The sequence below is a fragment of the Moschus berezovskii genome, chromosome 28 (genome assembly GCF_049115385.1).
Source record: "Moschus berezovskii isolate FMDL1 chromosome 28, NW_MosBer_1.0, whole genome shotgun sequence".
In the NCBI taxonomy this organism is placed as follows: domain Eukaryota; kingdom Metazoa; phylum Chordata; class Mammalia; order Artiodactyla; family Moschidae; genus Moschus; species Moschus berezovskii.
In genome coordinates, this window is record NC_142487.1 from 8,754,824 (window position 1) to 8,781,721 (window position 26,898).

A 26,898-nucleotide genomic window follows, 5' to 3' on the forward strand; every position below is an offset into this window, starting at 1 on the left:
GGGGACACTGCGGGTTTAGCCTCACAGGGCACCAACCGCCGAGCCCAGCCTGGACGTGAGGCCTCGGGTCATTTGGAACCAATTTAATGGCTCGGTGTTTCCAGTAATTTTCTTTTCCATAAATGACAGAAATTTGAGCCACACACCGGGGAATATATTTTATGGAAGAAGGCAGACTGCTTTGACGTGCACGGCTTTCTTTTTTTGACTCGTTTCAATTATTCAGAGGCTGCTCTAAATGTTTTGTGAGGATGTTACCTGGTCTGCTGGTTTCCCACCCTGAACTGGTTTTTTGAGGCTGAAGGTGGGTTATTTGCATTTTTGTAAAATTACCTCAGGAGGAGAAGCGGGTTGGATATTTGCTCAGACGAGGTTTAAGGACCTGGCTCCTGATCCTTGCCTAGCGTCCTCATTAACAGTTTAAACATCCACCCGTCTCTGGTGAGGAAGAGTCAGCCCTGGTTCATCGGTCCCTTGTTTAGGACACCGTGGAGCTCTGCACCAGCTTCCGCTGTGCTCTGCACCAGCTTCCGCTGTGCTCTGTTCCAAACTCAGGAAGGGCATCCTTCCCCTCCTTTTTGTTGGCCCTCTAGATGGAACGAGGTGCTATTATTCCCCGAATAGCGCTCCACATACACATAGGTTTCCCATAGTAATAACGCTAGAGGTTGTAGCAGAGACGAGGGAGGGTAGATGCAGCCAGCACTTACTGAGCGCTCTCTGTGTGCATGCCCCACCCCCTGAGCTCTGTGTTATCCAGTTTAATCTCTGCGAGGTTGTTTTAATATCCCTGTTATGCAGTGGGAAACTTATGCAGGCCTTCAACTAGACCATTGTGGAACTGGGATAAACACCTAAAGAATGTGGTTATACCTTAAAAATGCATTCCAGTATACAGTAGGTGCAGACAAATGCTGCTTGATTCCATTTATACGAGGTACCTAAGAGTCAGATTCCTAGAGTCAGAAAGTACGTTGGTAGATGCCGGGGTTTGGTGGAGGGGTGGTTGGAAGCTGGGGCAGGGAGCAGGGGACTAAGTGTTTCCTGGGGACAGAGTTTCAGTATAGGAAGATGAAACATTAAGGAGATGGACGATGGTGAGAGTTGCTCGACAATGTGAATGTAGTTAGTGCCACAGAACTGCACAGTTAAACATGGTTAAAATAGTGTGTTTTATATTATATGACTTTTATCACAGTAAAAAAAAAAATTTTTTTTTTTATGAGTGTGGTTCTAGAGCCTGCCCTTAATCCTGGGGCCATGTTTCCCCATAGGTGACAGGGAAGCACTGGCAGGTTTCAACGACAGTCACCTAGATTTTCAGCCAGCCTCTTGTGGCATAGGTCTGTGGAAATGGATCAGAATTATCCTGCTCTTGCCAGTGCTTCCTGAAAACCAGTTTCCCCTTGGCTTTAGGGCAGTGGGACAGGGAAACGTTGGCTCCTCCCCCTCCACTTCTTGTCAGCAGCACCTCCTTCTGCCCATTACCCCAGCCTGCAATCTGAGAGCCATCCTCGGTTTTATTTCTCCCTCTGAGTCTCATGTTCAGCCCATCAGCACTCTTTGAGAATTTTCCCTCCTGGGCGTTTCTTAAATGCCGCCTCTTCTTTCTGTCCTTCAACTGCTCACCCAGGTTAGTCGTCGATTACCCGTCACCAGAAATGCAAATGGCTGCTTTCTGTTTCTCCAGCCTGTTCCCCAGTGCTGAGCCCCTCACCCGCCCCCCCAGATCGCTTTTCCACCCGGCCATCAGAGAAGATAAATCTCACCTTGTCGTCCTCTAGCTTCTCTTGCACGTTCAAGGCTGAAGACTTAGGTTTCTCGTGAGAATAAAACTGAGGCCTTAAGGATTTTTCACAGTTTTCTTTTTTAAAGTATCCTTTTTGAAGCAGTTATTGTCAGTTGGGGAACTGACTGTAACTGCCTAGTGTTATTGGTCAACTCTGTAGTTCAGGGAGCAGTAGAATGCCCGGGGGGTACTGGCCATCAAAGAGCTAATAATCTAAAATGGATAACCCAAATCGACTTAAGGACATTTAGTGATTTTTTTTAAAAAGTATTAACACAGTGTTCCAAACCTTACAAAGGACTGGGCAAGCATGCAGGCATGTGGAAGACATGTGGCCATCTTGGCATGAAACTTCTATATTTGCTCCAGGAAGATGTCATGGGTATGCATGTTGCAGTGAGGTCAGAGTTCCTTTGTTGGATTAGTTTTCATTCTGTATGTAAACCAGCCAAGAGGCATACATCCTTCATTGAATTTAGAAATATTAGTACAAGATGAGGTGGCAGAAGGAAGGAATCATTGGGGGGAAAAAAAGGAAATAGAGGCTTTGTCAAAATCTAGCAGTGCATTTATCATGTGGGGATAGACAGTATTCTGCCAAAACTATATAAATGAAGCTATGATCTGAGTAAAGAACTTTTGTATTTGTACAGATGGCAAATTACTTTAAGATTAGCATTATTCTAAAAGGATTTTAGAGAATGTTTTTTTAAAAAATACATTAGAAACAGCTATTTCAGTTCTTCAGTTGTGTTGAAAAAGAGAAGCTTAGTAGATACTGGCATTTCAATCTAATTACAAAAATAGTTTGTGTAATGACAGTTTTTAAAGAGGAAGAGAGGCGGATCAGGTAGTAAACTCACTGTTTTCCTTGATTTTCAGCAATACCGTGAAGAACTGGATGCCAAGTTTAATGCTGACAAGTTTAAATGGGAGAAAATGTGCCATAGAGAAGCTGCAGTAATGCTGAAAGCCTTTTTCAGAGAACTGCCCACCTCTCTCTTTCCTGTGGAATATATACCTGCCTTCATCACTCTAATGGAAAGTAGGTGGAAGAAGTTACACATGAATGCATAAAATACAAGGTCAATGAAGTGGCACAGAGCAGAATAAAGATGCATAATCGATGTGGTCATAAGTGTATACATTTGCTGTTTCCTGGTAATGCTTGGCGAAGTATTGAGTTTGATGGTAAACTGTCATCTCTTTGCATGTTTATATTTAAAGTCTGGTCATTAGGATTTAGAGGGTTTTCCCTGGTGGCTCAGAGGTTAAAGCGTCTGCCTCCAATGCCGGAGACCCGGGTTCGATCCCTGGGTCGGGAAGATTCCCTGGAGAAGGAAACGGTAACCCACTCCAGTATTCTTGCCTGGAGAATCCCATGGATGGAGAAGCCTGGTAGGCTACAGTCCACGGGGTCGCAAAGAGTCGGACACAACTGAGCGACGGAACGGAACAGATAATGGTGGCTCAGATGATAAAGAATCTGCCTGCAATGCAGGAGACCCTGGTTCAATCCCTGGGTCAGGAAGATCCCCTCAAGAAGGGAATGGCCACCCTCTCCAGTATTCTTGCCTGGAGAATTTCATGGACAGAGGAGACTGGTGGACTACAGTCCACGAGATTGCAAAGAGTTGGACATGACTGAGTGACTTTTCATAATCACTCTACAATCACTTGGTTGTAGAAGGACCAAGGTCTTGAGATATGAATTCCTGCTCAAATGTCTGTTAACCATGCAGTCAGCCTTTCTGAGCTTTATGGCTGCCCCTGTAAATTACAGATAATAACTACTTGTCAGAGTTGTTGTGAATATTGAATGAAGATATCTAAGATAGTGCCTGTTATATAAGAGTCCTTCAAAAAATATAAGTTCTCTCCCTTCTTTAAATCCTAGATCTGATGATGTAGCATGAAACAAGAAAGTATTTTGTCTCTGAAAATTACTATATCGGATAGTGTTTCTGAAACTTATGAAGTCACATAGATGAGAACTTAGCTGAGATGCATGTGTGCATGCTTGCTAAGTTGTTTCAGTCGTGTCCAACTCTTTGCAACCCCATGGACTGTAGCCCAACAGGCTCCTCTGTCCATAGAATTTCCCAGGCAAAAATACTAGAGTGGGTTGCTGTGCCCTCCTCTAGAGGATCTTCCTGACCCAGGGATCTGAACCTGTGTCTCTTATGTCTCCTGCATTGCCAAGTGGGTTCTTTACCATTAGCACCACCTGGGAAGCCCTTAGCTGAGGTACTTGAATAAAAAAGTATAGGAACTGGACAGCATGTGTTGTATTTGGCAGTAAGAAAGGAATTGCATCCTAAGGGTTGAATATTCAAGAAGGTGTGACAAGAGAAATTTAGAAAAGTGGAAAGGGGTTACATAGTGTGGTCTTTGACTACTAACCTGAGGAATTCAGGGTTCACAGCCTACATATGTATAAGGTTGCTAAGTTAATGGTGATTCTGTATGGACAGAAAGAGACTGTGGCCAGATTGAGAAGATATATCCATATAAAGGGGTTGGCCACTGCTCAGTTCTTGAAGCGGTTACCACGCAGGAGTGAAAGCCAAAATCCAGGCTTTAATGATGAAAGTCTTATTAATAATTTGAGAATGTGAGCCAAACATTGACATTTTAAAACACTACATGAGCATAACAAGTGTTATTGGTATCTGCCAGTTTACAACCTTTTGCAGGTTGGCCAGAACCATCAAGTCCTTAAAACCACAATGAAAGAAAATAATAACATCTAAAGTTTTTTGACAAAACTTGTCCTGAAAATTAGTTGGTTCTCAATCTTTAAAATGTAATAAACCAGATTCGTAAAACAATCCTTTATGTCTTTAGAGAAGAGACTGATTAGAGACTTTTCTAAGCTTTAATTGACATGCTGTGACCAGTGTCTCTGTTCTTTATAAGATGTAGCATTTTTGTTTTAAGACAGAACTATTTCTCTTCTTCTTTTTTTTTTTTAATTTCAGATATTGTATTGAGTTGGCCAAAAAGTTAGTTCAGGTTTCTTCCATAACATTTTATAGAAATTCTGAACAAAGTTTTTGGCCAACCCAATATATTCCCAGTTCTAGAATTTCCAGTGGCTACTTTATACCTATTTTCTATTTACTGACCTTGCCTATCTTTTCATTCATTGTAAGTCTATTTTCCTTCACATCCTTGAACATAGTTATCAATATGATAACTACTTTACTAGTTCTATCAGTATGATAGCTACTTCATAACTAGTTTTAACATCTGGGTCATCTGAGGGTTGGTCTCTGTTGATTGTCTGTTCTCTTGAAAATGGGCCATTGTTTATGTCAAGTAACTTTAAACTATATCTGTAACATGGTGGCTTTTTTTGGAGACCCTGTACTCTGTAATATTTCTCCAGAGAATGGGGTTTTTTGATTGGTTTTGCTTTTTGTTTGTATTTAAGCAGACAGTTTGTTATTTAATCTTTACCTGTGCTACTCTACATGCATGATTTATGGGGTGAGCCAAGATTTGGGTGGATTTTAAACCAGAATCGGGGCCTTCTGTTCTTGACCTTTCTGGGATTCCCCATAACTCCCCAGTGTGGTCATCCTGAGCCCGCCCTCTCATTGTTCAGGCCAGAAAGACTGGGGCTTTCTTTCGGAATTTTAGCCACCTCATGCCATGCTCTCTATGACCTGACTTCAGACTAATAGCCAGGCAATTGGACACTCTCCTTGTGCTATTCCCTAATTCTAAGTGTCCGGCCCTGTGCTGAATCTGCCTGCTTTTGTTCAATTCTCCACTGCCTTGTGTGGCTGCTTTTTGTACTTTGCCCAGAGTTTATAGTTATCTTAAGGAGAGTTGATTGGCAAGGAGCTTACTCAGCCATGGCAAAAGCAGAACCTCTTTATTTGTAAGTCAGAAACACAGGAACTTCTGTAAAGTTTGCTGTCCTGGGCTTCTCCTGGGCTGCAGAAGTCTTAGCTTCACCTTGATTTGCAGCATATATACTGAACAGTTCATCAAAACAAATGGTGCCACAGAGGGATTTTTTGTTCTAGTTTTTTTTTTCTTTTGGTCTCAGGAAATTATGCAAGGAGGAATCAGTCTCCCATGTAAGACCTGTTCGGAGAATTGTGTTTAAGAAGGAAATAATATTTAGTTCTTCTTCATACTTCTATTCAGATGTTGAAGCCAGTGTGCTTCAGGGAAGGGAGAGAATCTGGAAAAGATCCTGAGAAGGTTCACAGGAGGGTCCAGGTTTCTCTGTGTGACTTTGAAAGTGGAAAATACTAGATTGCAGTGATTAATTTGATTCCAGCCAACCCTGCAGGAAACCCAGAGTTCTGACTGTGACCAGCAGGGAAAATGGCCTTTTTCCCACCTGGGGTAAGCTCTAGTTTTAATGAGATTTCTGAAGGGAAGAACAGTGGACATCTGTGTGTTTAAGCCACCCCTAGTTTTACTCTAAAATATAGTCTTTTCTACTTTGTATTTTCTCTTTTCAGACTTGGTCCAAAAATTTCCCATAAAATTAGAAGACTAATAGTTGATCAATCAAGCCTTAGATACTTCTATGAAAACTTTAATAACTTTCTGGGAAAATAATGACCTCAGGGCAGGAGGGAAAAAAGACTCAACTAGGATGCCATAAATGAATTAACTGCAAAACGATTAACCACAAAACAGTGCAGGGCCAGGTTTCCTAAGGGAAATGAAAATGGATTATGTGCCAGTTTAGATTTTTAATCTTAAAGGGGATTTCGTAATTTATCTGGAATTGATGGAAATACAGAGCCTGCCTCTGCATCTATTGTTTTCCTCCAGAGGCTTTCTGGGTTGCATTAGAAAATTATGGACAGCGCGTAGCCTGCAAGATATGCATTAAAATCAAGTCTTCTGTGTCCCCAAACATTCATACTGAGACATGCTCCTGATGGTGCCTGTGATTCAGACAAACTCACGTCAGCATGCATTAGCCATTTTTAAAAACAACCTGGACCTGTGTCATTTTTATTTACAAATCTGACATAAATTTTTAAAAATCCACATGAGGATTTGCTGGGCAATATGACATGAGGCTATAAATACTCCTGCCAACTGTTCCTTCATTTCGTGGTTACTCACATCAGTCATCCACTCCTAACTCGGGTGCCCGTGACCTCCTGTGACCTAGGAACTCATCACAAGAGTGTTTCCACTACTGTAAAGCCAAGTAACTGTAGGCGGCTGACTGCCTTTATCCACTGAGCCGTAAACGGATAGATTTTCCTGCAATTTGAGAGCTCCCCAGGGATTACAGAACTGCACGCTTCCCTCCAGGGCCTCCCCACCAAGAGACTGCTTCGGGGAGAAAACAGAGAGAACCGGGCGAAGCCGGATGCTCCAGCTTACCCTCCATTTTCAGCACAGCTGGTTGTGGATTATCCCGTTGTCGGGTAGATTTTCCTAAAATCCTTTCCCCCAAACGGGGAAAGAGCCAGTATTGAGAGCACACAGGAGTAGGATGCCAACCCTCTGGCGACACCTTCTGTCACTGCCGAGGAATGAAATAGACAAGAATCTCCAGAGATCCAGCTGTGGCCACCTTGCGGCTCAGCTGGTAAAGAACCCGCCCACAATGAGGGAGACCTGGGTTCGATCCCTGGGTTGGGAAGCTCCTCTGGAGAAGGGAAAGGCTACCCACTCCAGTATTCTGGCCTGGAGGATTCCATGGGCTATATAGTCCATGGGGTCACAAAGAGTCAGACAGGACTGAGCGACTTTCACTTCGCTTTCCATCCACATCCCTTTAAGATCTGAAGTCAGTGTCACTGATAATAATGACACCTACAGAGGTAACTGTGTGCAGGCACTGATGTAAACACTCTACGCATTAACTCATTTAACCTTGGTAAGGGCCCAGTGGCAATCCCCATTTTACAGGTGATAAGATAGAAGCATAAGGGTTGAATAGCTTGCCCAAGGTCACTCAGGGACTTAGTAGTCGATGCAGAGTTTGAATCTGATTCTAGAATCTGTGTTCCTAATAATTGTGCCTGGCTGCCTCATTATGTGGAAATAAGATTTATGTTCTCTTGAATCGAGCTTTAGGCCAACTGTTTATAGCATCAAAGTAAAAGCAAGGTCTGTGCAAGTGCTTTGAAAAGGGAAGTGTCACACTGATCCAGAATTATTTTGAGGGTCTCATTGGCCACCTGCCCCAGCACTGGCATTCTGGGATGCTAAAAGAGTGTTGATAGAGCCCATCTCCTGTCCAAGTGAACAGACTCACATTCTTGGTCACAAAACCTGAGTCTTTACCACTGAAAGCTGTCAGGGCCTTCCTGTGCCACCAGGTGTTCGTTAGCAAGAGATGCTGTCAGGATGCATTAGCGTTATTCAACATGTGGTGGTTATTTCTGTTTTCTTGTCAGGAGGGCCTCACATCCGAGTACAGTTTCAAGCCTTACACCTCATGGTCATGGCACTGCCTGATGCCAACAGGGACACAGCCCAGGTAGGTTGTATCAACCTCACGGTGTGCCATCAACTCTTACTGGTCAGAAGAAACAGCCCAGGTGGAAAAATGAAAACTGTGTGTATGTTACATAATTGTACAGAATTCAAACTTAAAACCAAAGAGCATCTCCTTTTAGGAGTTCAACCATCTTGGTGAATTTCAGAAAGTTCTGATGATAGGCATTTATACGTTGGTGGCCCAGCCAATCTTTTATCAACTGTCGAGCCTGCAGCAAGCCTTTTGCCTTCCTGACACCCCCTCCTGTTCTCCAGAGGAAGCCAGGAAAGAATGTGAGTCCCAGAATCTTCTCTGAACATTTCCGTTTCATTCATTCATTCAATTTATTAAGAGAAACTGAGTGTCTATGATGTGCCAGGCACTGGGCTAGGGTTAGGAGTAGGAAGAAGCCAAGATGGAAGGCTTAAGTGGAGTAACATCAGAAGTAAATGAAACCCTGATTTAAATGAAGTTTCTAGAATGTTCATGTCTTACCATAATTCAATTTAAAGAATGATAGAATCAGGATTTTAGAGATCTCCTGATTGGACCTTGACCTTTTCCAGATTAAGAAAATTAAGCTGAGAAAAGTTATTTCTCCTTTATTAGAACATTTCATAGAATTATATTCCATAGGTCTCTTATCTGAAATATTCCTCCTTTTCTTTCAGATTCATTTCTTTATATTTGCAAAATCAGGGTTTCTGTTCCTGTTTTGATCCTGATTCTGCATACAGTAGGAAATCAGTTATAAGTACAGCAGGTGCTCAGGCTCTTTTAAGTGAATTGAGGTGAGGATGAATTGGAAAGAACCCGTCATTTGGGGGCCAGTAAACACGATGCTGAAAACAAAGCTGATCCTTCGTGCTGCCTCCTGTCAGACATTTCAGCTTGGTGAAGGGCTTTTCTCCTCTCTGGTGAAACCATCTGCTAAGTGTATTACATCCTCCACCCAAGATGAGGAATAGACAGAAGTATACAAATGTCTGTTTCTAGTACAACTTGGTAATTTTTCAAAAGCTAGAAATTTAGTAGCTTTGTTTTCTTTCCTTTATCTGAACAATTTTTTTCTTTCCAAAAAAATTAATTTGTTATCAGATATCTGGGTCAAAATGTCATCTCCCCTTTCATATCACCGAGGATGTAGCAATGACTGAAGAATTCAGCCCATTTCTAATAGAACGTCCTCTTTGCTCTCTCTCTTCCACTGTAAATTGTGACTGGAATGAAGATGAAGCTAGTGCGTTGTGCAAATCAAGAGCTCTGGCTGAGGAGTTAGGCTTCTTTGGGCACATCCTGGCTCTGCCATTTACTTATGTAACACTGGACAAAGCTACTCAGTCCCTCCCCACCTTACTTTCCGTAACTGTAAAACAATATTAATATTAAATAATAGTACCTACCTCCCAGGGTTTGGGGTGATGATGAAATGAGTGGATGTATGTGAAGTACTAAAAATAATACCTGGCTCTCAGTTAACCCACAAATAAACAGTAGCTGTGATCACTAGTATGTGCGTATGTTACATATACTGTACAGAAATCAAACTTGGAAAACCAAAGAGCATCTCCTTTTAGGATTTCAACCCTCATGGTGAATTTCAGAAAGTTCTGATAGGCTGGTATATGTTGGTAGCCCAGCCAAACTTTTATCAAGCTTTCTTTTTTTTTTTTCAAGTGAGAACAAGGGCATATAAGCATTTCCCTTTGGTTTGCTGAACACTCCAAAACTGAAAAGCAGCAGAAAAATGACACCCCCAAAATAAAAGTTTTCTGCTTTTTGACCGACATATTTGTGAACTGAGAAATTAGATACTCATTTTGTTGTTGCTATTCTTTAAATTGTTTTATTTTTTAATCTCTTTGTTTTTAAATTTTTTATTGAGTTATTGGCATACAATCCTCTGGAGAAGGGATTGGCTCCCCACTCCAGTATTCTTGGGCTTCCCTGGTGGCTCAGATGGTAAAGAATCCGCCTGCCATGTGGGAGACATGGGTTCCATCCCTGGATTGGGAAGATCCTTTGGAGAAGGGAACAGCTACCCACTCCAGTGTTCTAGCCTGGAGAATCTATGCAGTCTGGACCCCTGTACAGTCCTTGGGTTTGCATAGAGTTGGACATGACTGAGTCACTTTCACTTTTGACATATAACATATTGATTTCAAATATACAGCATGATGTTTTGATATTAGTATGCACTACAAAGCAATCACCATAGTAAGTCTTGTTACCCTCCATCACCATTACAGAAAATCCTTTTTTCTTGAGAGAACTATTAAGATTTACTCTCTTAGTAATTTTCAAATATGCAATACAATATTATTGACTATAGTCATCATACTATGTGCTATATCCCCATAACTTATTTACTTCATAACTTATATATTTTAAAGCTCAGTTTTTTAAAATGTATTTTTCTTTCCCAAGGAAACAGAAAATATTTTTAACAATATTGCCTTAAATTAAGAGCGAGTTACTTTTCCTCCTTCACAGAAAAATGCATTTCATGTTTATTTGCGCTGTAGTGTTTTTTCTCCCTTGTTTATTGTTTAATTTTAATATCTGTCAAACTTGCTTAAGATAAAAGAAAATAAGAAAATGCAAACTATTATTTATAGAGATCCCAATATGACAAATTCCATAAAAAAATGGAGCTACTTTTATGAAGCAGAGAAATGAATAAATTCTTCACATTTCTTATTCACACCTGCAAGCAATTAAAGAAGAAACATGACACATTTAGCCATTCTGTAGTTCTGACCATTTTCGAGAGGCCTGGTGAATGGGTATAGAAATGAATGACAGTAATCAGCGATGCCTGTTTATGATTTACAACTAGTGTGACACCATGCTGTTTCTTATCAGGCCCTCATGACATTCTTCAATAAAGTCATTGCCAATGAATCAAAAAACCGCATGAGTATATGGAACATTTCTACCATCATGGCACCAAATCTTTTCTTCAGTAGAAGCAAACATTCTGACTGTGAAGAATTACTCTTAGCCAACACTGCTGCCCACATCATCCGTCTGATGCTCAAGTACCAGGAGATGTTGTGGACGGTGAGTACCAGTGTGACGACCTGGATGTTCCTCTTGTGTCCACCGGCACCCAGGAAACATAAAGGCTGGTGAGTGAGCAGTGCCCTCAGTCACAGGGGGAGATGGGAGACATGATCCCGGGTTCCTGGTGGCAGCTTTCACATTCCACAGGGCTGCTCGCGCCCAAACATATTTTCCTTTAAACAGGAATCCTAATAGATTTTCCTAATCTTTATGAGGACAGAACCACAGTTCCTGGTTCCTGGATACTGAGTGGCCAGAAGGAGTAAACATAACTGAAGACAGACTCTACCAGGGAGGGTCAGCCCACATGTTTTCCTTCTATTCAAGCTCTGTTTCTTCTCCAGGTTCCGTCTTTCTTAATTGCTCAAGTCAGAAGAATGAATGAAGCCACCATGTTGTTAAAGAAGCCGCTCCCAAGTGTCAAAAAGCTGCTAAGGAGGAAGACCATAGAACGAGGGGTAATGAGACAATAAATAAATTCACAAATATCGTGACCACCCAGGCTTTTATGTCTCAAAGCGATGCACAAAGTAGCCTGGAATTTAGAAGCAGAGTTGTTATGATCTCACAAAGTGTCGCTCTTGTGACTGTAAACACTGTGGAAACTGCATTCATGACAGAGTGCTCTGGCATTTCCATTTTGTTGAATTAGCTGCTTTTTGCTTGAAGTTTTTGAATTCTGTCTATCATCATGAGAGAGAATTCATTAATATTAATAAAGATAATTCCGTTAATATTCTCTCAAGTACTTAAGGGCAAATGGTTCTTACAGATGCTGAGAGTCAACATTTTAATCCCTGTGAACTGGATTTAAGGGTGGCCCAGCTGTCAGTGTATCTAATAGCTAGAGACTGAGATTCCCATGGTGACTGGATACTGAAAGGATATCTAATCCTAAGTCATTTAGTGTAAATTTGTTGCACTTCAAAGAATTTGTGCCTTGGCACAGTTGTTTGTGTGGAGATGCATAATGGGAACAGGCTTTAGAAAAATTATCTTTACTGCTTTAAAGATCTCTGAGGACGATCGCGAGTGTCAGGCATAGCATTTGGCCTTGAGGAGGTACAGGAAACTCACTTTGTCCTTAAAGGAATGTGTATCCAGTAGAGTGATAATCTGATAGAGAAGTGTACATAGGAGCCACGAATATGCGTTCCATGTCAGGCGTGTTGTGCAGACCGTGGGCTGGGGGCTCACATAGAGGAGAAAGTCGTGTGTCCAACGTGGAGCATGTGGAAGCTTCATGGAGAAAGGAGCATTTGAACTGCACTTTGACGGATGGATAGCATTCTAAAGGGAACAAGGAGAGGAGAGTTCATTCAAGGAAAGAAATAGTGAATCCCGAGGCAGTAAGGTAGAGGTATTGCTAATTGATCTATCATAGTCAGGATGGATGGCTGCATTCCCTCACTATATACAGGCAAAGTGATTTCAGATCAAGTAGAACCAACATACTAAATTTGGGGAAAATTTTTTGTTTTAATTGAGAAAAAATTTACATAACATAAAATTTGCCATTTTAACTATTTCACAATGTGTAATTTTTAGTATCTATTTCTAGTATAATTTGCAGTGTTGTGCAACATCACCACTATCTAATTTCAGAATATCTTTACTATCCCCAAAAGAAACCCCCTACCAGTTAGGCATTCACTCCTCACTACTCCCCTCCCCACGATCCCTGACGAACTCTCATCTACTTTCTATCTCTATGAATTTACCTAGCTGGTCATTTCATGTAACTGGAATCATACAATATGTGGCCTGTTGTGTACATGACTCTGTCACTTAGCATAATGATTTCAAGGTTCATCCCTGTTGTAGCATGCATCACTATTTCACTCTTTTTGTTTGTTTTGCATTTCTCTTGGGCATCTATTGGGTCATATGGCAACTCTATGTTCAGTTGCAAGTACTTTGTTGAGGATTTTTGCACCAAATTTTATAAGGGATGTTGGCCTTTAGTTTTTTGTTCTTGTTATGTCTTTGTCTAGATTTGGTATTAGGGAAATAATAGCCTTACAGAATGAGTTAGAAAGTGGTTCCTCCTTCTATTTTTTGGAAGAGTTTGAGAAATATTAGTTTATTTCTTTGAACATGTGGTAAAATTCACCAGTGAAGTCACCTGGTCCTGGACTTTTCTTTGTAAGAATTTTTCTTTTTTATTACTAACTTAAGTTCTTATTATAGCTCCATTCAAGATTTTCTGTTTCTTTTTGAGTCAGTATTGATAGTCAGTGTATTTCTAGGACTTTATATCATCTAGGTTATCTAATTTGTTGAAATACTAATTATTCATATAAATAGTATTATATTATAATCTTTTTTATTTCTGTAAGGTTTGTATTAATATTCCCTCAGATACTCTTGATTAATAATTTGAATCTTTTCTTTTTTCTTGGTGAATCTAGCCAAAGGTTTGTCGATTTCTTTGGTCTTTTTGAAGAGCCAACTTTTGTTTCATTGATTTTCTCTATTTTTTGTTTTTCTCTAGCCCTTATTAAAACTCAGATCTTTATTTTTTCCTTCTTTATGCTTGTTTTGAGTTTGGCTGGCTTTTTTTAGTTCCATAAGATGGAAAGTTAGGCTACTAATTTGAGGTCTTTTTTTAAAGTAAGCATTTACTTCTGTAAATTTTCCTCTGGGTACTTTTTGCTCCATCCAGTAAGTTTTGGTGTACTGTGTTTCATTATTGTTCTTTTCAAGATATTTTCTAATTTCCCTTTGACCCATTGGTTATTTAGGCATAAATTTTCTAAATTTCCTTTTGTTATTGATTTCTAATTTTATTCCATGGTGGCTATGTAGAATGTGATGTATTATTTTGATATTTTAAACTTGACTGAGACCTGTTTTGTGGTCTAACATAGTGTCTATCTTGGACAGTGTTTTTTATGGGCTTAAGAATGGATTCTGCTGTCACTGTCCTACAGATGTCTCCTGGATCAACTTCAGATTCTTCCCCCTCCCCAGGGTTGCTGTTTGTTATAGCTGTTACATATTTGTTAATGACTTTTCTGCTGAACTAATTTTCTTATGTCTCTATTCTTTCTTTTGTGTGGCTCCTGAAATCTCTGTTCTGTTAGCCTAGTGGTTTGCTGGTGTTTGCACAGAGATTTTCTTAGATACCTGGAGCCAAAAATATCTTCCCGTCTTTGCAGATGAGCTCTATGTGTTTATATGCTTGACACACGTTCAGCATTCAGCCAGGCAACTTACAACTTGGCCTGGACTTTAGTTCCTGTTTCGACAGGGCTTAGAGGTCAGCCAGAGGTGAGTACTTAGGTTCTTTTCAGGTCTTTCCTGAATATGTGCACAGCCCTGAGCATGCACATGACCTTCTAGGTTCTCAGGAATATGTTGGAGCTTTTCAAAGACCTTACTCCCCAAAGCATCTAGTTCCCTAGGCTTGCCTCCCAAGATTTTTAGTTAGTTAATGTTTTCCCCTGCTCTTAGGCACTGCATCAGGCAGCAGTGATTAAAACATTTGCCTATAAATGTTTTCAACATCACACCACTTTAGCACTGGTCAGGTTCCAAGTCAGACAAGATAAAGGCCAGCCAGTCTTCCAGGGAACAAATAACTAGAATTCCTTGTGAATGAGGTCCCTTCCACACCCTTTGGTACCTGCACTAGGAATGCAGGCGGTTATTTTCAAGGCTGTCACTGAGCTGTGGAGCAGAGATGGGAAAGTGTAAGCTAAAATGCCACTGAGTTCACCATTCTTATCAAGACTCAGTTGTTTTTCTTACTTAAGCACTCCCCTAGTTGCCACTTTGGGGTTAGTTTCTAGAGTTCTGAAGAAGTTGACAGTGACAGGTCTTTCCAGTTTGTTCATTGCTTTTATGGAGGGACAGACTTCTAGATTTCTTACTCTTTGCCATTTTCATTCTGGAAAATTTTAATGGTGTTAGTATGGTGTGTGTGGAGCTGAATCTGAGGTCAGGTCAGGCTTTGCAAGCCCAAGCAAATTTAAGAAGGTTATAAATACCATGGAAGCAAGCACTTACAGATGAAGAAATAGTCTTTCTTTGGTTCTCTTGTACTATATCGTATTTTTACTTCTTGACTTAGACTGACAGTTCATTGACAGTTTACAAAATTCGAAAGACTGGAAGGAGAGAAACTATAGAAAAAAGTTGGTCAGCTCTGACTTCCCCTCCTGAGGACAAGTAATTTAACCAATGACAGTGTGTGTGCACGGGAACACCAGGTGTATTTACTTGTAGAGAGGCGCTGAGACATACAAGCACATATGAGGATGTGGTCTTCACCTTTTCACATGAATGGTGATGTAGGTGAAACTCTGCCCTGCATCATTTTTAATGACTTACGCAATCATAGTGGTTATTCCACGTCAGTCCACAAAGCCTTCTTCTTTGCTTTTTTTCATGATATTCCAAAGACATACTAACTTATTTAAATATTTCCAGATTGTTGAATAGTTAAGATTGTGTCCAACCTTTTGCTATTAAAGTTTATGCATCAGTGAATAAACTTGCACATATGTCATTTCTCACAAATGAAGACTATTTGTAGGATAAAGTTATAGGTGTGGAATTGTTGGGTCAGAGTGAATATATTTCATAATTGGTAAATATTGCCAAAATGTTTTCCATAAAGGTTGTACCAGTTTACGCTTCCAGCAGCAGCGTGTGCTTGTTTTCTCAACATCAATTCTAAATGTGTTTGATTGTTGGTTTTAGGTTACAAGCCCCAAGACATCAAAGGTACTGCAAAAATCACCCTCTACAAGAAGAATGGTAAGGAAACAAATTATTCCCTCTCCTCCCTAATTATTAACTCCTTACATAGTATTCTTTGGCTGTATATACCTTATCTGTGTCTAATTTTGGTCATGATACCCCTTCACACTTGACATTTTCAGTGTAGTGTGTGAAGGAATGGTATAGGGACTCAACTAACCGATGACTTGGAATTTGTGGCTAGGGGTTCTGCTCACAAGAGTGAGTTCTCTGGTAAGTTAGAGGGAGCCTGTGATCATTTTAACAGTCTCAATAATGTCAAGAGTGTGGAATTCATCTTAAGAGCCTTCTGGGGGGCGCTGGTAGGGGAGGGACGTGAGATGCCCCAAAGAGTGTTTTAGGAGGGTGCTGTTAGCTCCCTGCCCCCTCCCAGCTCCCGAAACCTGGCATTGGCCATTCCCGGCATGTTCTCCTGGTTCTCGCTGGTAATAGTAGAAATGTATTGTAAGAACTGATCCTTTAAAAATAGTTTCCTAGTGCTGCAGTAACAGTGCCACCAACAGGGTGGACTGAAGTGATAGAATTTACTCTCCCACAATTCTGGAGGCTGAAGCTCCAAAGGCAAGGTGTTGTTTGGTTGGTTCCTTCTGAAGGCTGTGAAAGGAGGATGTGATTCTGACATCATTCGTAGCTTTTGGCGATGCCAGGAGTCCTGGACCTTCCTTAGCTGTGGATGAGGCATCATCCAGTCTCTGCCTCTGTCTTCACATGGCATTCACCCTGCGTGCATGTGAGTGTGTGTGCGTGTGTGTGTGTCTTCTCCTCTTATAAGGACAGCGGTCACCAGAATGCAGTGGCCGGGCACTGGAGTACACTGGTCCTTGGATTAAGGGCACATTGTACTCCTAGTTCCACAAGGTCACATTCTGAGGTCCTGGGCTTAGGACTTCTATGTATTTGATGGGGTTGGAAGGACACAATTCAACCCATATTTCTTCTAGGGAATTTAGTGAGTCAATTCACATGAACCTTCTACATCAACAATTCCATCCTTTGATAACGCACCGATTATTTAAAACAATTACCTGAGGTATAGCCAGATCCTCAGATAGAAATGTATTTCTTTCTGTCCATCTCTAAATAGATAATTAATATTTAAAACACTCAAAATTTTGAAACAGTGGGAATTTTCCATCCATTTAGAAAGAACAGACTTTACTGTTCATTAGACAGCACCATTCTTTGAATATTTCATGTAGAGGGGAGCTCTGAGGTCCCAGGGCCCATCCGAACACATGAGAGCAGCACACCCCTCCCAGCCATCCACACCCCATCCTTCATAATGTTCCTAGCACACTTCAAGGGGTCGAGTTCGGTGCCCATCTGGAATGCAATTTGAGATGACCATTCATTGCTACTGATTAAAGAAACAGGTGTATTTGAAAGGCACATTTTCAAATAGATCCTTAAATTTTCAGAAGGTTGACTTTCTTAAAAAAAATTGAAATACAGAATCCTGCTTCAAGTAGGCCTATTTAGGACATTGTTCAAGAAAATGCACTGATAGAAACATTAGATTTCTGTCACAGCCCAGTTTCACTTCCCTCATGACTTATAAAAAATATTTATTTATTTATCTGGCTGCACTGGGTCTTAGCTGTGGCACGCAGGCTCTTCAGTCTTCGCTGGAGCACACAGGATCTTTAGTTGCAGCAAGTGGGATCTAGTGCCCTGACCAAGGATCAAATGTGGGCCCCCAGCATTGGGAGTGCAGAGTCTTGGCCACCGGACCACCAGGGAAGTCCCCTCTCTTGTGATTTTAAGGTGTTATAGTGAGACCTAAGCCTGTAACAAAAGTAAAACCCCAGGTTAAGTTTAGCTATTAGCAAATCTCCTGTAAGAAAGGAAGCAGTGTTCTGTTGTGGCTGAATCCCGGTCATGTTTCCACATTTCCCTCATTTGGAATGCCACTGATTTCCATGTCTCTTAAGTGCAATCGCTGAGTTTGACAAAACGTGCTGCCTTTTTCCTCCTTGGCAGTCCGACGTGCCAGAGGGTGTCATAAGGGTCCACGCGCCCCTTCTCTCCAAGGTGTCCATGGCCATTCAACTCAACAGTCAAACCAAAGTCAAAGACATCCTGGCAAAATTTCAATGTGAGAACAGGTGAGTGGACGTGAGAGTCTCTGAAAGGCAGATGGGCTTTTATCTGATGAACAAATCTTTTATTTGAAAATTTGACCTTTTTGAAAAATTAGAACCTGTTACTTTAAGGACTTCACCAGTAAATGAAGAATCAAAAGTAGAGAAAGAAGTATACCATAGAATTATCAATAACAAAAACTTTTTTTTTTCAAGGAACTTCTACAATTGAGATTCTTAAATTGGTAGATTTTCTGTCTTGGTAGCTTCACTTACTCATTGAGTTTTGCTTTTTATTTGGATAAAAATTTTAGCAAGTTAGTTTTCATATATCTTGATAGATTTCCAGGAATATTGTTATTCCATGCTCCACTGGGCTTTAACATGACTGTAACAAGTACAGTTTATGTAGTGGAGTGAACGTCATAAAACCTACTACCAATGAACCTTAGGATCAGAGTGATGTTGACAAAATATTTTTGCACGTCCACCTTGAAAGTGTGAAGATGTTAGTTGCTCAGTTGTGTCCGACTCTTTGTGACCCCATGGTCTGTAGCCTGCCAGGCTCCTCTGTCCATGGAATTCTCTAGGTAAGAATACTGGAGTGGGTTGCTATTCCCTTCTCCAGGGGATCTTCCTGACCCAGGGATCAAACCCAGGTCTCCTGCATTGCAGGCAGATTCTTTACTGTTTGAGCCATGTCTGCCTTCAGTGCAGTTCAGTTCAGTCACTCAATTGTGTCTGACTCTTTACAACCCCATGAATCACAGCACGCCAGGCCTCCCTGTCCATCACCAACTCCCGGAGTTCACTCACCCATGTCCATCGAGTTGGTGATGCCATCGAGCCATCTCATCCTCTGTCGTCCCCTTCTCCTCCTGCCCCCAATCCCTCCCAGCATTAGAGTCTTTTCCAGTGAGTCAACTCTTCACATGAGGTGGCCAAAGTATTGGAGTTTCAGCTTTAGCATCAGTCCTTCCAATGAACACCAGGACTGATCTCCTTTAGAATGGACTGGTTGGATCTCCTTGTAGTCCAAGGGACTCTCAAGAGTCTTCTCCAGCACCACAGTTCAAAAGCATCAATTCTTCGACGATCAGCTTTCTTCACAGTCCAACTCTCACATCCATACATGACCACTGGAAAAACCATAGCCTTGACTAGACGGACCTTGGTTGGCAAAGTAATGTCTCTGCTTTTTAATATGCTATCTAGGTTGGTTATAACTTTCCTTCCAAGGAGTAAGCGTCTTTAAAGAGCATTAAGTCATGGTAAATCATGGAGGATAAGGACAGGGACGGGGTGTGGGGCTCTCAGTGGGAACTAGGGGGACCAGGTGGGGAAGAAAACACTCTAGCTTGACTGAATCCATGGGACCCTTCTGTTGTGACATTGCCCTCGGACATTGCAAGATTTTGCTATCAGGGAAACCAGGGAAGAAGTACACAGGATGTGTCTGTATATTTTCTTATATCTCCATACAGATCTACAACTATCTCAAATAAAATGTTTAATTAAACAATGAGGGTGCATATCCTTCTCCCTCACAGTGGAGAGAGGGGATAGTCTGTAACCATGTCTGTAAGTAACCTGGCTGACAGTTCAAGGAACTGGAGCTCAGCAGTGGCCTTTCCAGGCTCTTCTATCCTGCCAGCCTAGTCCAGGGTGGAAAATTAAAATTGGCCAATTATTTCCTCCGACTTGCTTTCATTATCAGGCAGAGACATACAACAAAGTCAGCGTTAGTTTGCACAGCACTGGGCAAGCTTAGAAATGTGGCATGGGCTAAGGAGAGAATCCCATTCGACTGTTGACAACTGCAGAAATGAGGCTGGACTGCTTTTGAACTGAGAGTAATGCAGCCCATGACAAGTCAGTGTGAAGCACCCAGCTGCTCCTTGGCCAGCCTTGATGTGTCAGCAACGGTTGTCCCCTCTCGAGTGGAGCTGACAGCATGACAGTTGTGGATGGAAAGGCCAGGGCGGCTGTGGAGCCCGGCTGCATCTGTCTTCCTCTCTGCCTCAGACGCTTCGCTGTGTCAAACAGACCAAAAAAAGCTTTTATCCTCCCTTCAGTCATCATCATGATTTGTGGGGTGTATTCCACTCAAGGCAGAATGAATTGTTTGCTGCTGTGGTTACTTAATCCACAGGTTTACCTCAGAATCTCTGAAGAGGGTTAAAATTATATCGCTTTCTTCTTTTCTCAGTCATGGTTCATCGGAGTGCATTAAGATCCAGAACCAAAGATTATATGAAATTGGAGGTAATATAGGTAAGCATTTGTCAATAATTTTACTCCTCCACGCTCTCATTGCTGTGCTGTTGTCCAGTCACTGAGTCGTGTCCCACTCTTTGTGACCCCATGGACTGCAGCACGCCAGGCTTCCCTGTCCTTCACCATTTTCTAGAGCGGAGAAACTGAGTAATCTGCTGATTACTCTGAGTAATGCTCTGAAGGAAACAAGATGCTATTATTGTGTTAATAAGAGATGGTAGGATGGCATCACTGACTCAATGGACGTGAGTTTGAGCAAATTCCAGGAGATAGTGAAGGACAGGGAAGCCTGGCACACTGCAGTCCATGGGGTCGCAAAGTGTCAGAGACGACTGAGCCACGGAACAACAATTGTATTAATAGAAACATATTTTATGAGTTTCTTAGATATAATATCAAAATCAAAGTGTCTGTTTTTTTTTAAGTCTCACATAAGAATAGTGTAACTTTCCCAAAAATGTGTTCCTAAAATATTTTCAAAATTTACATGTAAATATTGTAGTTGATGTGGAGTGGGTTTCTGAGTCTTTTAAAGATGACTCTGAAAGTTAGAGTGTCTCTGGAGATGCACGCAAATGAAAGGAGAAACCGTGGCAGTTTCAGAGTCTTGACATCCTTTCGGTTGAATTTCCCTGTTCAGCTCTCAGTTCACCCTCTTCCCCTGAGGGGACAGGAAGGAATAAAAAGAAAATTCCGTCCCCGCGTGTGTGCCCTTAGCTCCCTCTTGCTCCTCATGGTTGGGATGAAATCCTCGTGCTCCTGTTCATGGCTGGTGCGTCCCTCCTGCTGACGAGGACTGTCCCCTCCCATCGTCCCCTCTGTCGTCAGCTTTCCCCTCCCAACCCTGCCATTTCTCTCTGCACAAACATTGCTGGAACTCTGCTCATCTCCACACAACTCTCTCGACCCCTTCCAGTCGACTCCCATTTCTCGGCTCCACTTGCGACGACAGCTCCTTGAACTGGTCGTCCGTTCTCCGGTCTCCCCCTCCTTCTCTGCTAAAGCCACTCCACTCAGACTTTACCCCTGGACACGTCACCAGAATTGCCCTTTCGTCCGGGTCACCAGGGGACTCTCGGGTGTGAAATCCAGGGCTTCCTCCTGTCTTCATAATCACTCGAGTTGATCTTCCCCTCCTTTGAAAACAGTGCCCTCTTCCCCTGGTTTCAAGGACCCGTGGGCACCTGGCTCCCCCGCCCTCCAGCCCCGCTTCACAGGCTGCTCCTTCTGAGCGCCTTCAGCCTGGTAACTCCTCATCCTCTCACCCTCTGAGCGTGGGGGGCAGCTCCCTCTGCTCGTCCTTCTCCCTGTTCTGGAGACATCTGGGTGCCACCATCTCTCAGGTTTACGTCCAGACCCACCTCGACACCCACCTTCATATCCGGTCACCAGCGCATCTTGTCCTGGGCCTTCACCTCTGCTCCGACTCGGGCCCAGAGCGCCCTCCCTCAGATGGCCCGCTCCTCACTCCCTCACCTGGCAGGTGTTTGCCGCTGTATCAGCATCTCAGTGAGAGCTTCCTGGATGGGATCCTCTTTCTGCCTTCCTGGCTTTCTCATTCTCTCGCGTTCTTATCATCATCGGGCTTATGTCCCTTCATACTTTTTTATTTCCTAGTTGCCTTTTACCACTTTCAGAACATAAGCAAGAGGACAGACATTTTTACCTGTCTGATGCATTGCTGAGGCCTCAGCCCTTAGAATAATGCTCGACACCATAATGGCTTGAGAAATATTTGAGAACTGAATAAATGAGTCAAGCAAGCAATGAAATCTTGGTATTTTGTCTGAGACTTTAGTGGACATTTCAAACACACTGTACATAAGAATTTTCAATGCCCCCATGGAATGATCTTTCTGTTGTTAATTCCAGATCTTCTGCCCACAGGAGAAATGAAATAATCACTCCTAAAATAAAACTTCATGTTCATCCTTAGTCCTGGTGAAGTTACTAACTAAAAAAAAAAAAATTAGAGGGCATGTATTACCACATAAATGATCATCAGTGATCATTATCATATAAATGAGTTGATGCCTGAAACAGGTTCTTGCCATGTTTTTCTAATTGGTGTGGTGATCTGGGGAGCAGTTTTCCTGGGGTTAGTCTGTTTTTTCCCACAGTGTCACGTGCGGTTTATTTAGAGTGCTTCACAGTCAGAAAGAAATAAAGGAAAGAGGGAAGGAATGTAGGTTGGCTGTGCTGGAAACTTTAAACTGAATCTGCTCTGCTTTTGGCTGAGAGAATTATATTGGCCTTATTTGAGCCTCACAACACCCATACACACAAATATGCACATGCACAGAAGGGTGGCCTTTTGAAAACATTATCCGATTTTCATTTCTTTTAGGACAGCACTGCTTGGATCCGGATGCTTATATATTGGATGTATATCATGTGAATCCCCAGGCAGAATGGGTGATTAAACCCCCACAGAGTGTTTGAAGTCACCCCCCAAGATGGCAGCTATCATGTATTACACGCCAAGGAGTCTTGCATTCAGTAGGGAAAAACAAGCTCTGACATGTTTGTCCCGAGACCCTCTCAGTGTTTCTCAGCCCAGCTGGTGTCTCCCGGAATTGTCAGCATGAATCGTGGAAGAGGAGCCGGTTGACCATGTGAGCTGAAGCCGTCTCATGGTGGTTCCTTGCTAAGAGTGAAGGAAAGAGGGTGTGATCCTTCCAGAAGAAAGGCCGGCATAGAATATGGCGCTCTCATCATTTCTGATCCTTTGACTCACAACAGATGTGAGCTTGGTCCTTAGACCTGGGGATAAGAGGCACTTCTCGACGTAGCAAATGCTGCCAAACACAAGAGGTAGAAGAGACTTTTTTATACCTATGTTTTATATATATATATATTGACCTTTTTGAACAAGAATGCCAGAAAAAAACACAAACATTTCGTCTCTGAACAGTAATTTACATCTCCTTTCCAAAGAGAATCTGTTTCCAAAGTCGCACAGACAATATTTATGCTCTGACTTGCTCCTGAATTGGAGGAGGAGGAACTTCTGTCTGAGGACCCCTGTGTTGTTATGTATGTTGTACTGTGTTGTGACTGTCTGCTTTCTGGCGCAAGTGAACATTTCTCCAGCATGGACTATTGAAAACGGATACTTTTAAAGCTTACTCTGTTATGAGCACACAGTTAAGGTCAGGTTTACAGGGCTTTTCTTGTGCTTCCATAACCTTCAGTGTAGTCGGCAGTCCTGGAGCTTCTGTTTCTCATCATGATGATGGTGCTCAGTGAATAGCTCTCCATGTGCCAGGCCCAGATTGTCTTTCCTCCCCAGACAGATCATTTTTTAAGTTTCATGACTGTAGATAATCACTTCTGCAGCCCCAGTGTTCAAATGCAGAACTGCCTTAATCCAACTGCTCTTTATCCAAGAGTGCTGGAAAATACCATTCTATCCAGACTTCCTATGCTATAAAAACAGATTTTGTTTGTGTTCATCCATCATAGACTTGGCCAGGCCCCGTGGATCAGCACCAGGCTTTAGAATCAGATGCATGTTGGGTGACCTGAAAACTGCCTCGCTCCCGGAAGCCCACAGAGCCATTTTTCCAGGCCTGCAGTTGGTGAGAAAGCACAGTTCTCCACAATTCGGAGAGCAGATCTGACGTGTGCTGAGAGGTCAGGGAGCCCTGCCTTTCCTCTGGGGACTGCAGCGTATAGAAGCGGGGACAGAGGTCTCACTTACCCAACATGTGTGCTTTGTGTTAGAATCTACAGCTTGAGATTTGACGAGCTTATGTGGGTTTTAATGAAATTTAACATCCAAATGACTCTCCCTTGCACTTCAAACAGTAGGCAAAGTTGCTCACAAATGCAGAAAACATTTTATCTACTTGCATTGGTAGGTGGGTTCTTTACCATTAGTGCCACCTGGGAAGCCCTTTATCTACTTACCAAGTCTCAGAACATAATGTGATGATAATTTAAGCCTATATTATAGAAGAAATCTTTTCCATGCTCATTATGCCTTGATAAAGCCATGATTTATATTCAATATTCCTGGCCATTGGAGCTTTGTTACATTTTTGTGGAAAACTAATATCCATTCATTTTGTTTATTTGAGAATTTTTATTTCCTTTGCTTGAAAACCCAGTGGAAGGAAAACATGCATTCTGTTGGTTTATATTTATTCCTATATTTCATCAGTTTTCAATGTATGGCTAATTGACAGCATGTGAGTTTGCATAATGAACTTTGAGGGTCTGAGAAAATGCAGTTATCATTCTTGCAATTCAAACAACAGGAGTAAGCATTTTACTCCGTGTATTAGTTGCTAAGTTCCAAGACATAAGATGGCTGTAACTGATGCCCACATACAAGGAAGTTCTTCAAATTAGGTGTCTTACACTTCTGTGTATATATTAAAACAATGACTGATTTTTCTAACTGAATTTCCTCTCATTTAGGATAAATTCTATTGTGCTTAGAAAATTCATTGACCTAGCCAATTTTTTATTTTTAATATTTTATTTCGGAATTTTTATTTCTTTTGACTGAAAACACATTAGCACTGATGGAAAACTTCCAAAAGTTTTAAGATTTACCCCATTAGTCATTCGTTTTAAATAAATAGCTAACAGATGACAGGTAAGAAAAATTAAGTTTCTGAATTTCTTATCCACATTTGATGTGGATAAAATGTGACATCGTTTAGATGTCAATAACTCAGCCCAGTCAATAATCTTAAATTAATCACTTCACTGTCTTCAAGGATGTGTGACAACTTTAAAATAACTATATAATATGGAAGCCCATGTCAATACCAATATATTGGATGTAACTTGAATTCTTAGTCATAGAATTAACAACTGATCAGAGAAGAATTTCCAGTAGACACACAAATTTTTGTGAGGTTAAAGAAGTTCTTTTTACTGATTTTATTACTTTTTCTAACTTGTTTATTCTTAATGAATAAACAAACCCATACAACTAAAACTCAAAAATGCCAGTCACCTAAGTGTTGAAAAAACTATCTTTGCCTTATAAAGAGTTGTTTTTGCAATAGTTACAGTCATCTATAAAAATGAATAGTGTATCAGCAAACAGAAAAAGAGTCAGACCCTGGGCTTCTAAATTCTGTTCTTGGTAGCTTCCACCTCACCTTGTCTCATGCACTGTTGGTGTGCAGTTAGGAAAATGACATCTAGGAGAGCGTTAGAGAAAGTTAACGTTTTCGGAATGCTTATTCAGAAAAAAACCCTAGAACAGGCTCCTTCTTGCCTCCAGTCTACAAAAGAAGATCCCTTTGCTAAACAGCTCCCTTGAGGATATGATTCTTCAGGTCACTGAACAATGAGTTCAGTGAGTTCAAGGGGAGATCTTTGAACAAACTGGAATATTAATCTCTTTACAACGTATATACCATATAAACTACCTCACTTGTCCTGGGGGGGAAAAATGATAGACGTTAACAATTTTTGTTACAAATGGTCCCTGATCTTATTATTTAAGTCACTTCAGTTAGCTTTCAATGTACATTTAATAATATGCATTTAATGATGTAAAATATTTTTAGCAAAAGCTTTAAAACCAAAACTACTCTGTCATTGTGATGTGTGTTGTAGAGGCTGAAAGAATCTGTCCTTTAGTCGTCATCCCGTGTGTTTAACCCTGTGGAGTCACAGGTTTTCAAATGTAGGAATTCACTTCATCAAATTTCATGCATTTTCAACTGTTTTCCCCACATTGCACTTGACTGAAGGTCACGTGAGATTAAAGGGCCCCTTCTATCAAACATATTTCAGCTGTTTTTCATAAATGTATTACACATCTGAAAGGAATATATATTATGGGACTCTGTAGTTTCTATTTTCTGTCTGGCACTTTCAGCTGTTTTTTTTTTTTCTTTTCATAAACATGTCACTTAATAAAAAATAATATGACATGGATTAAAATGTTTCAAACATTTTTCAACAGTTGTACACACACACACTACCTTAATTTAAAAATGACATCTTTTCTTTCAGGTATTTTTCAACTGTTCTTGGAAACGATGTGATTTGATTGAAAAGTCATATTGTCACTAGGATGCCAATTTTTTATGTTGTCTCCCATCTCAAGAGTTAATGTTCTTTCATCCCGTCAGTTTCATTGCCAAGTATAATATGTATGTTGCATTTTATTCACAAAAATAAAGAGGAAAAAACCAAAAGCATTATCATGAGATTTCTTATGTTCAACTAGTCCGAAGACACCATGGTGCTGGTGAAAGAAAAGGAGCCTTAAGGTCAGAAGGTTTGTGTTTTGAGCTCAGTCTCTGCCATCTACAATAAATGGTGATGTTACAGGCACTGGGGTAATGGTGGATGTTTGTGCAAAGCTATTTACTAAACTTGTTTGAGTTAGTGCCTTTTAATATGTGCTTTTTAAAATATATATATAGTTTCAATAGATAACAGAAAAGAATATTTGACGCTTTCATGAT

At 41.3% G+C, this 26,898-nt stretch overlaps 1 protein-coding gene across 5 annotated transcripts in view; it reads left to right on the forward strand.

The window, feature by feature from the left end:
- Positions 1-26,673, forward strand: part of ARHGAP28 (Rho GTPase activating protein 28) — a 143,435-nt gene extending 116,762 nt beyond the window's left edge. For 4 of the 5 annotated variants that reach the window (XM_088833360.1, XM_055417174.2, XM_055417176.2 and 1 more), the window contains 8 exons: positions 2,672-2,834; positions 8,182-8,264; positions 11,130-11,327; positions 11,675-11,788; positions 16,038-16,094; positions 18,078-18,202; positions 20,388-20,452; positions 22,803-26,329. In XM_088833360.1, coding sequence (XP_088689486.1) covers positions 2,672-2,834; positions 8,182-8,264; positions 11,130-11,327; positions 11,675-11,788; positions 16,038-16,094; positions 18,078-18,202; positions 20,388-20,452; positions 22,803-22,897 — 900 coding nt within the window. In that variant the 3' untranslated portion in view covers positions 22,898-26,329. Of the gene's footprint in view, positions 1-2,671; positions 2,835-8,181; positions 8,265-11,129; positions 11,328-11,674; positions 11,789-16,037; positions 16,095-18,077; positions 18,203-20,387; positions 20,453-22,802; positions 26,330-26,440 lie in introns of those variants that run through there. The other variant, XR_016036671.1, reaches the window with a different exon arrangement.
- The last annotated feature ends 225 nt before the right edge of the window (positions 26,674-26,898 follow it).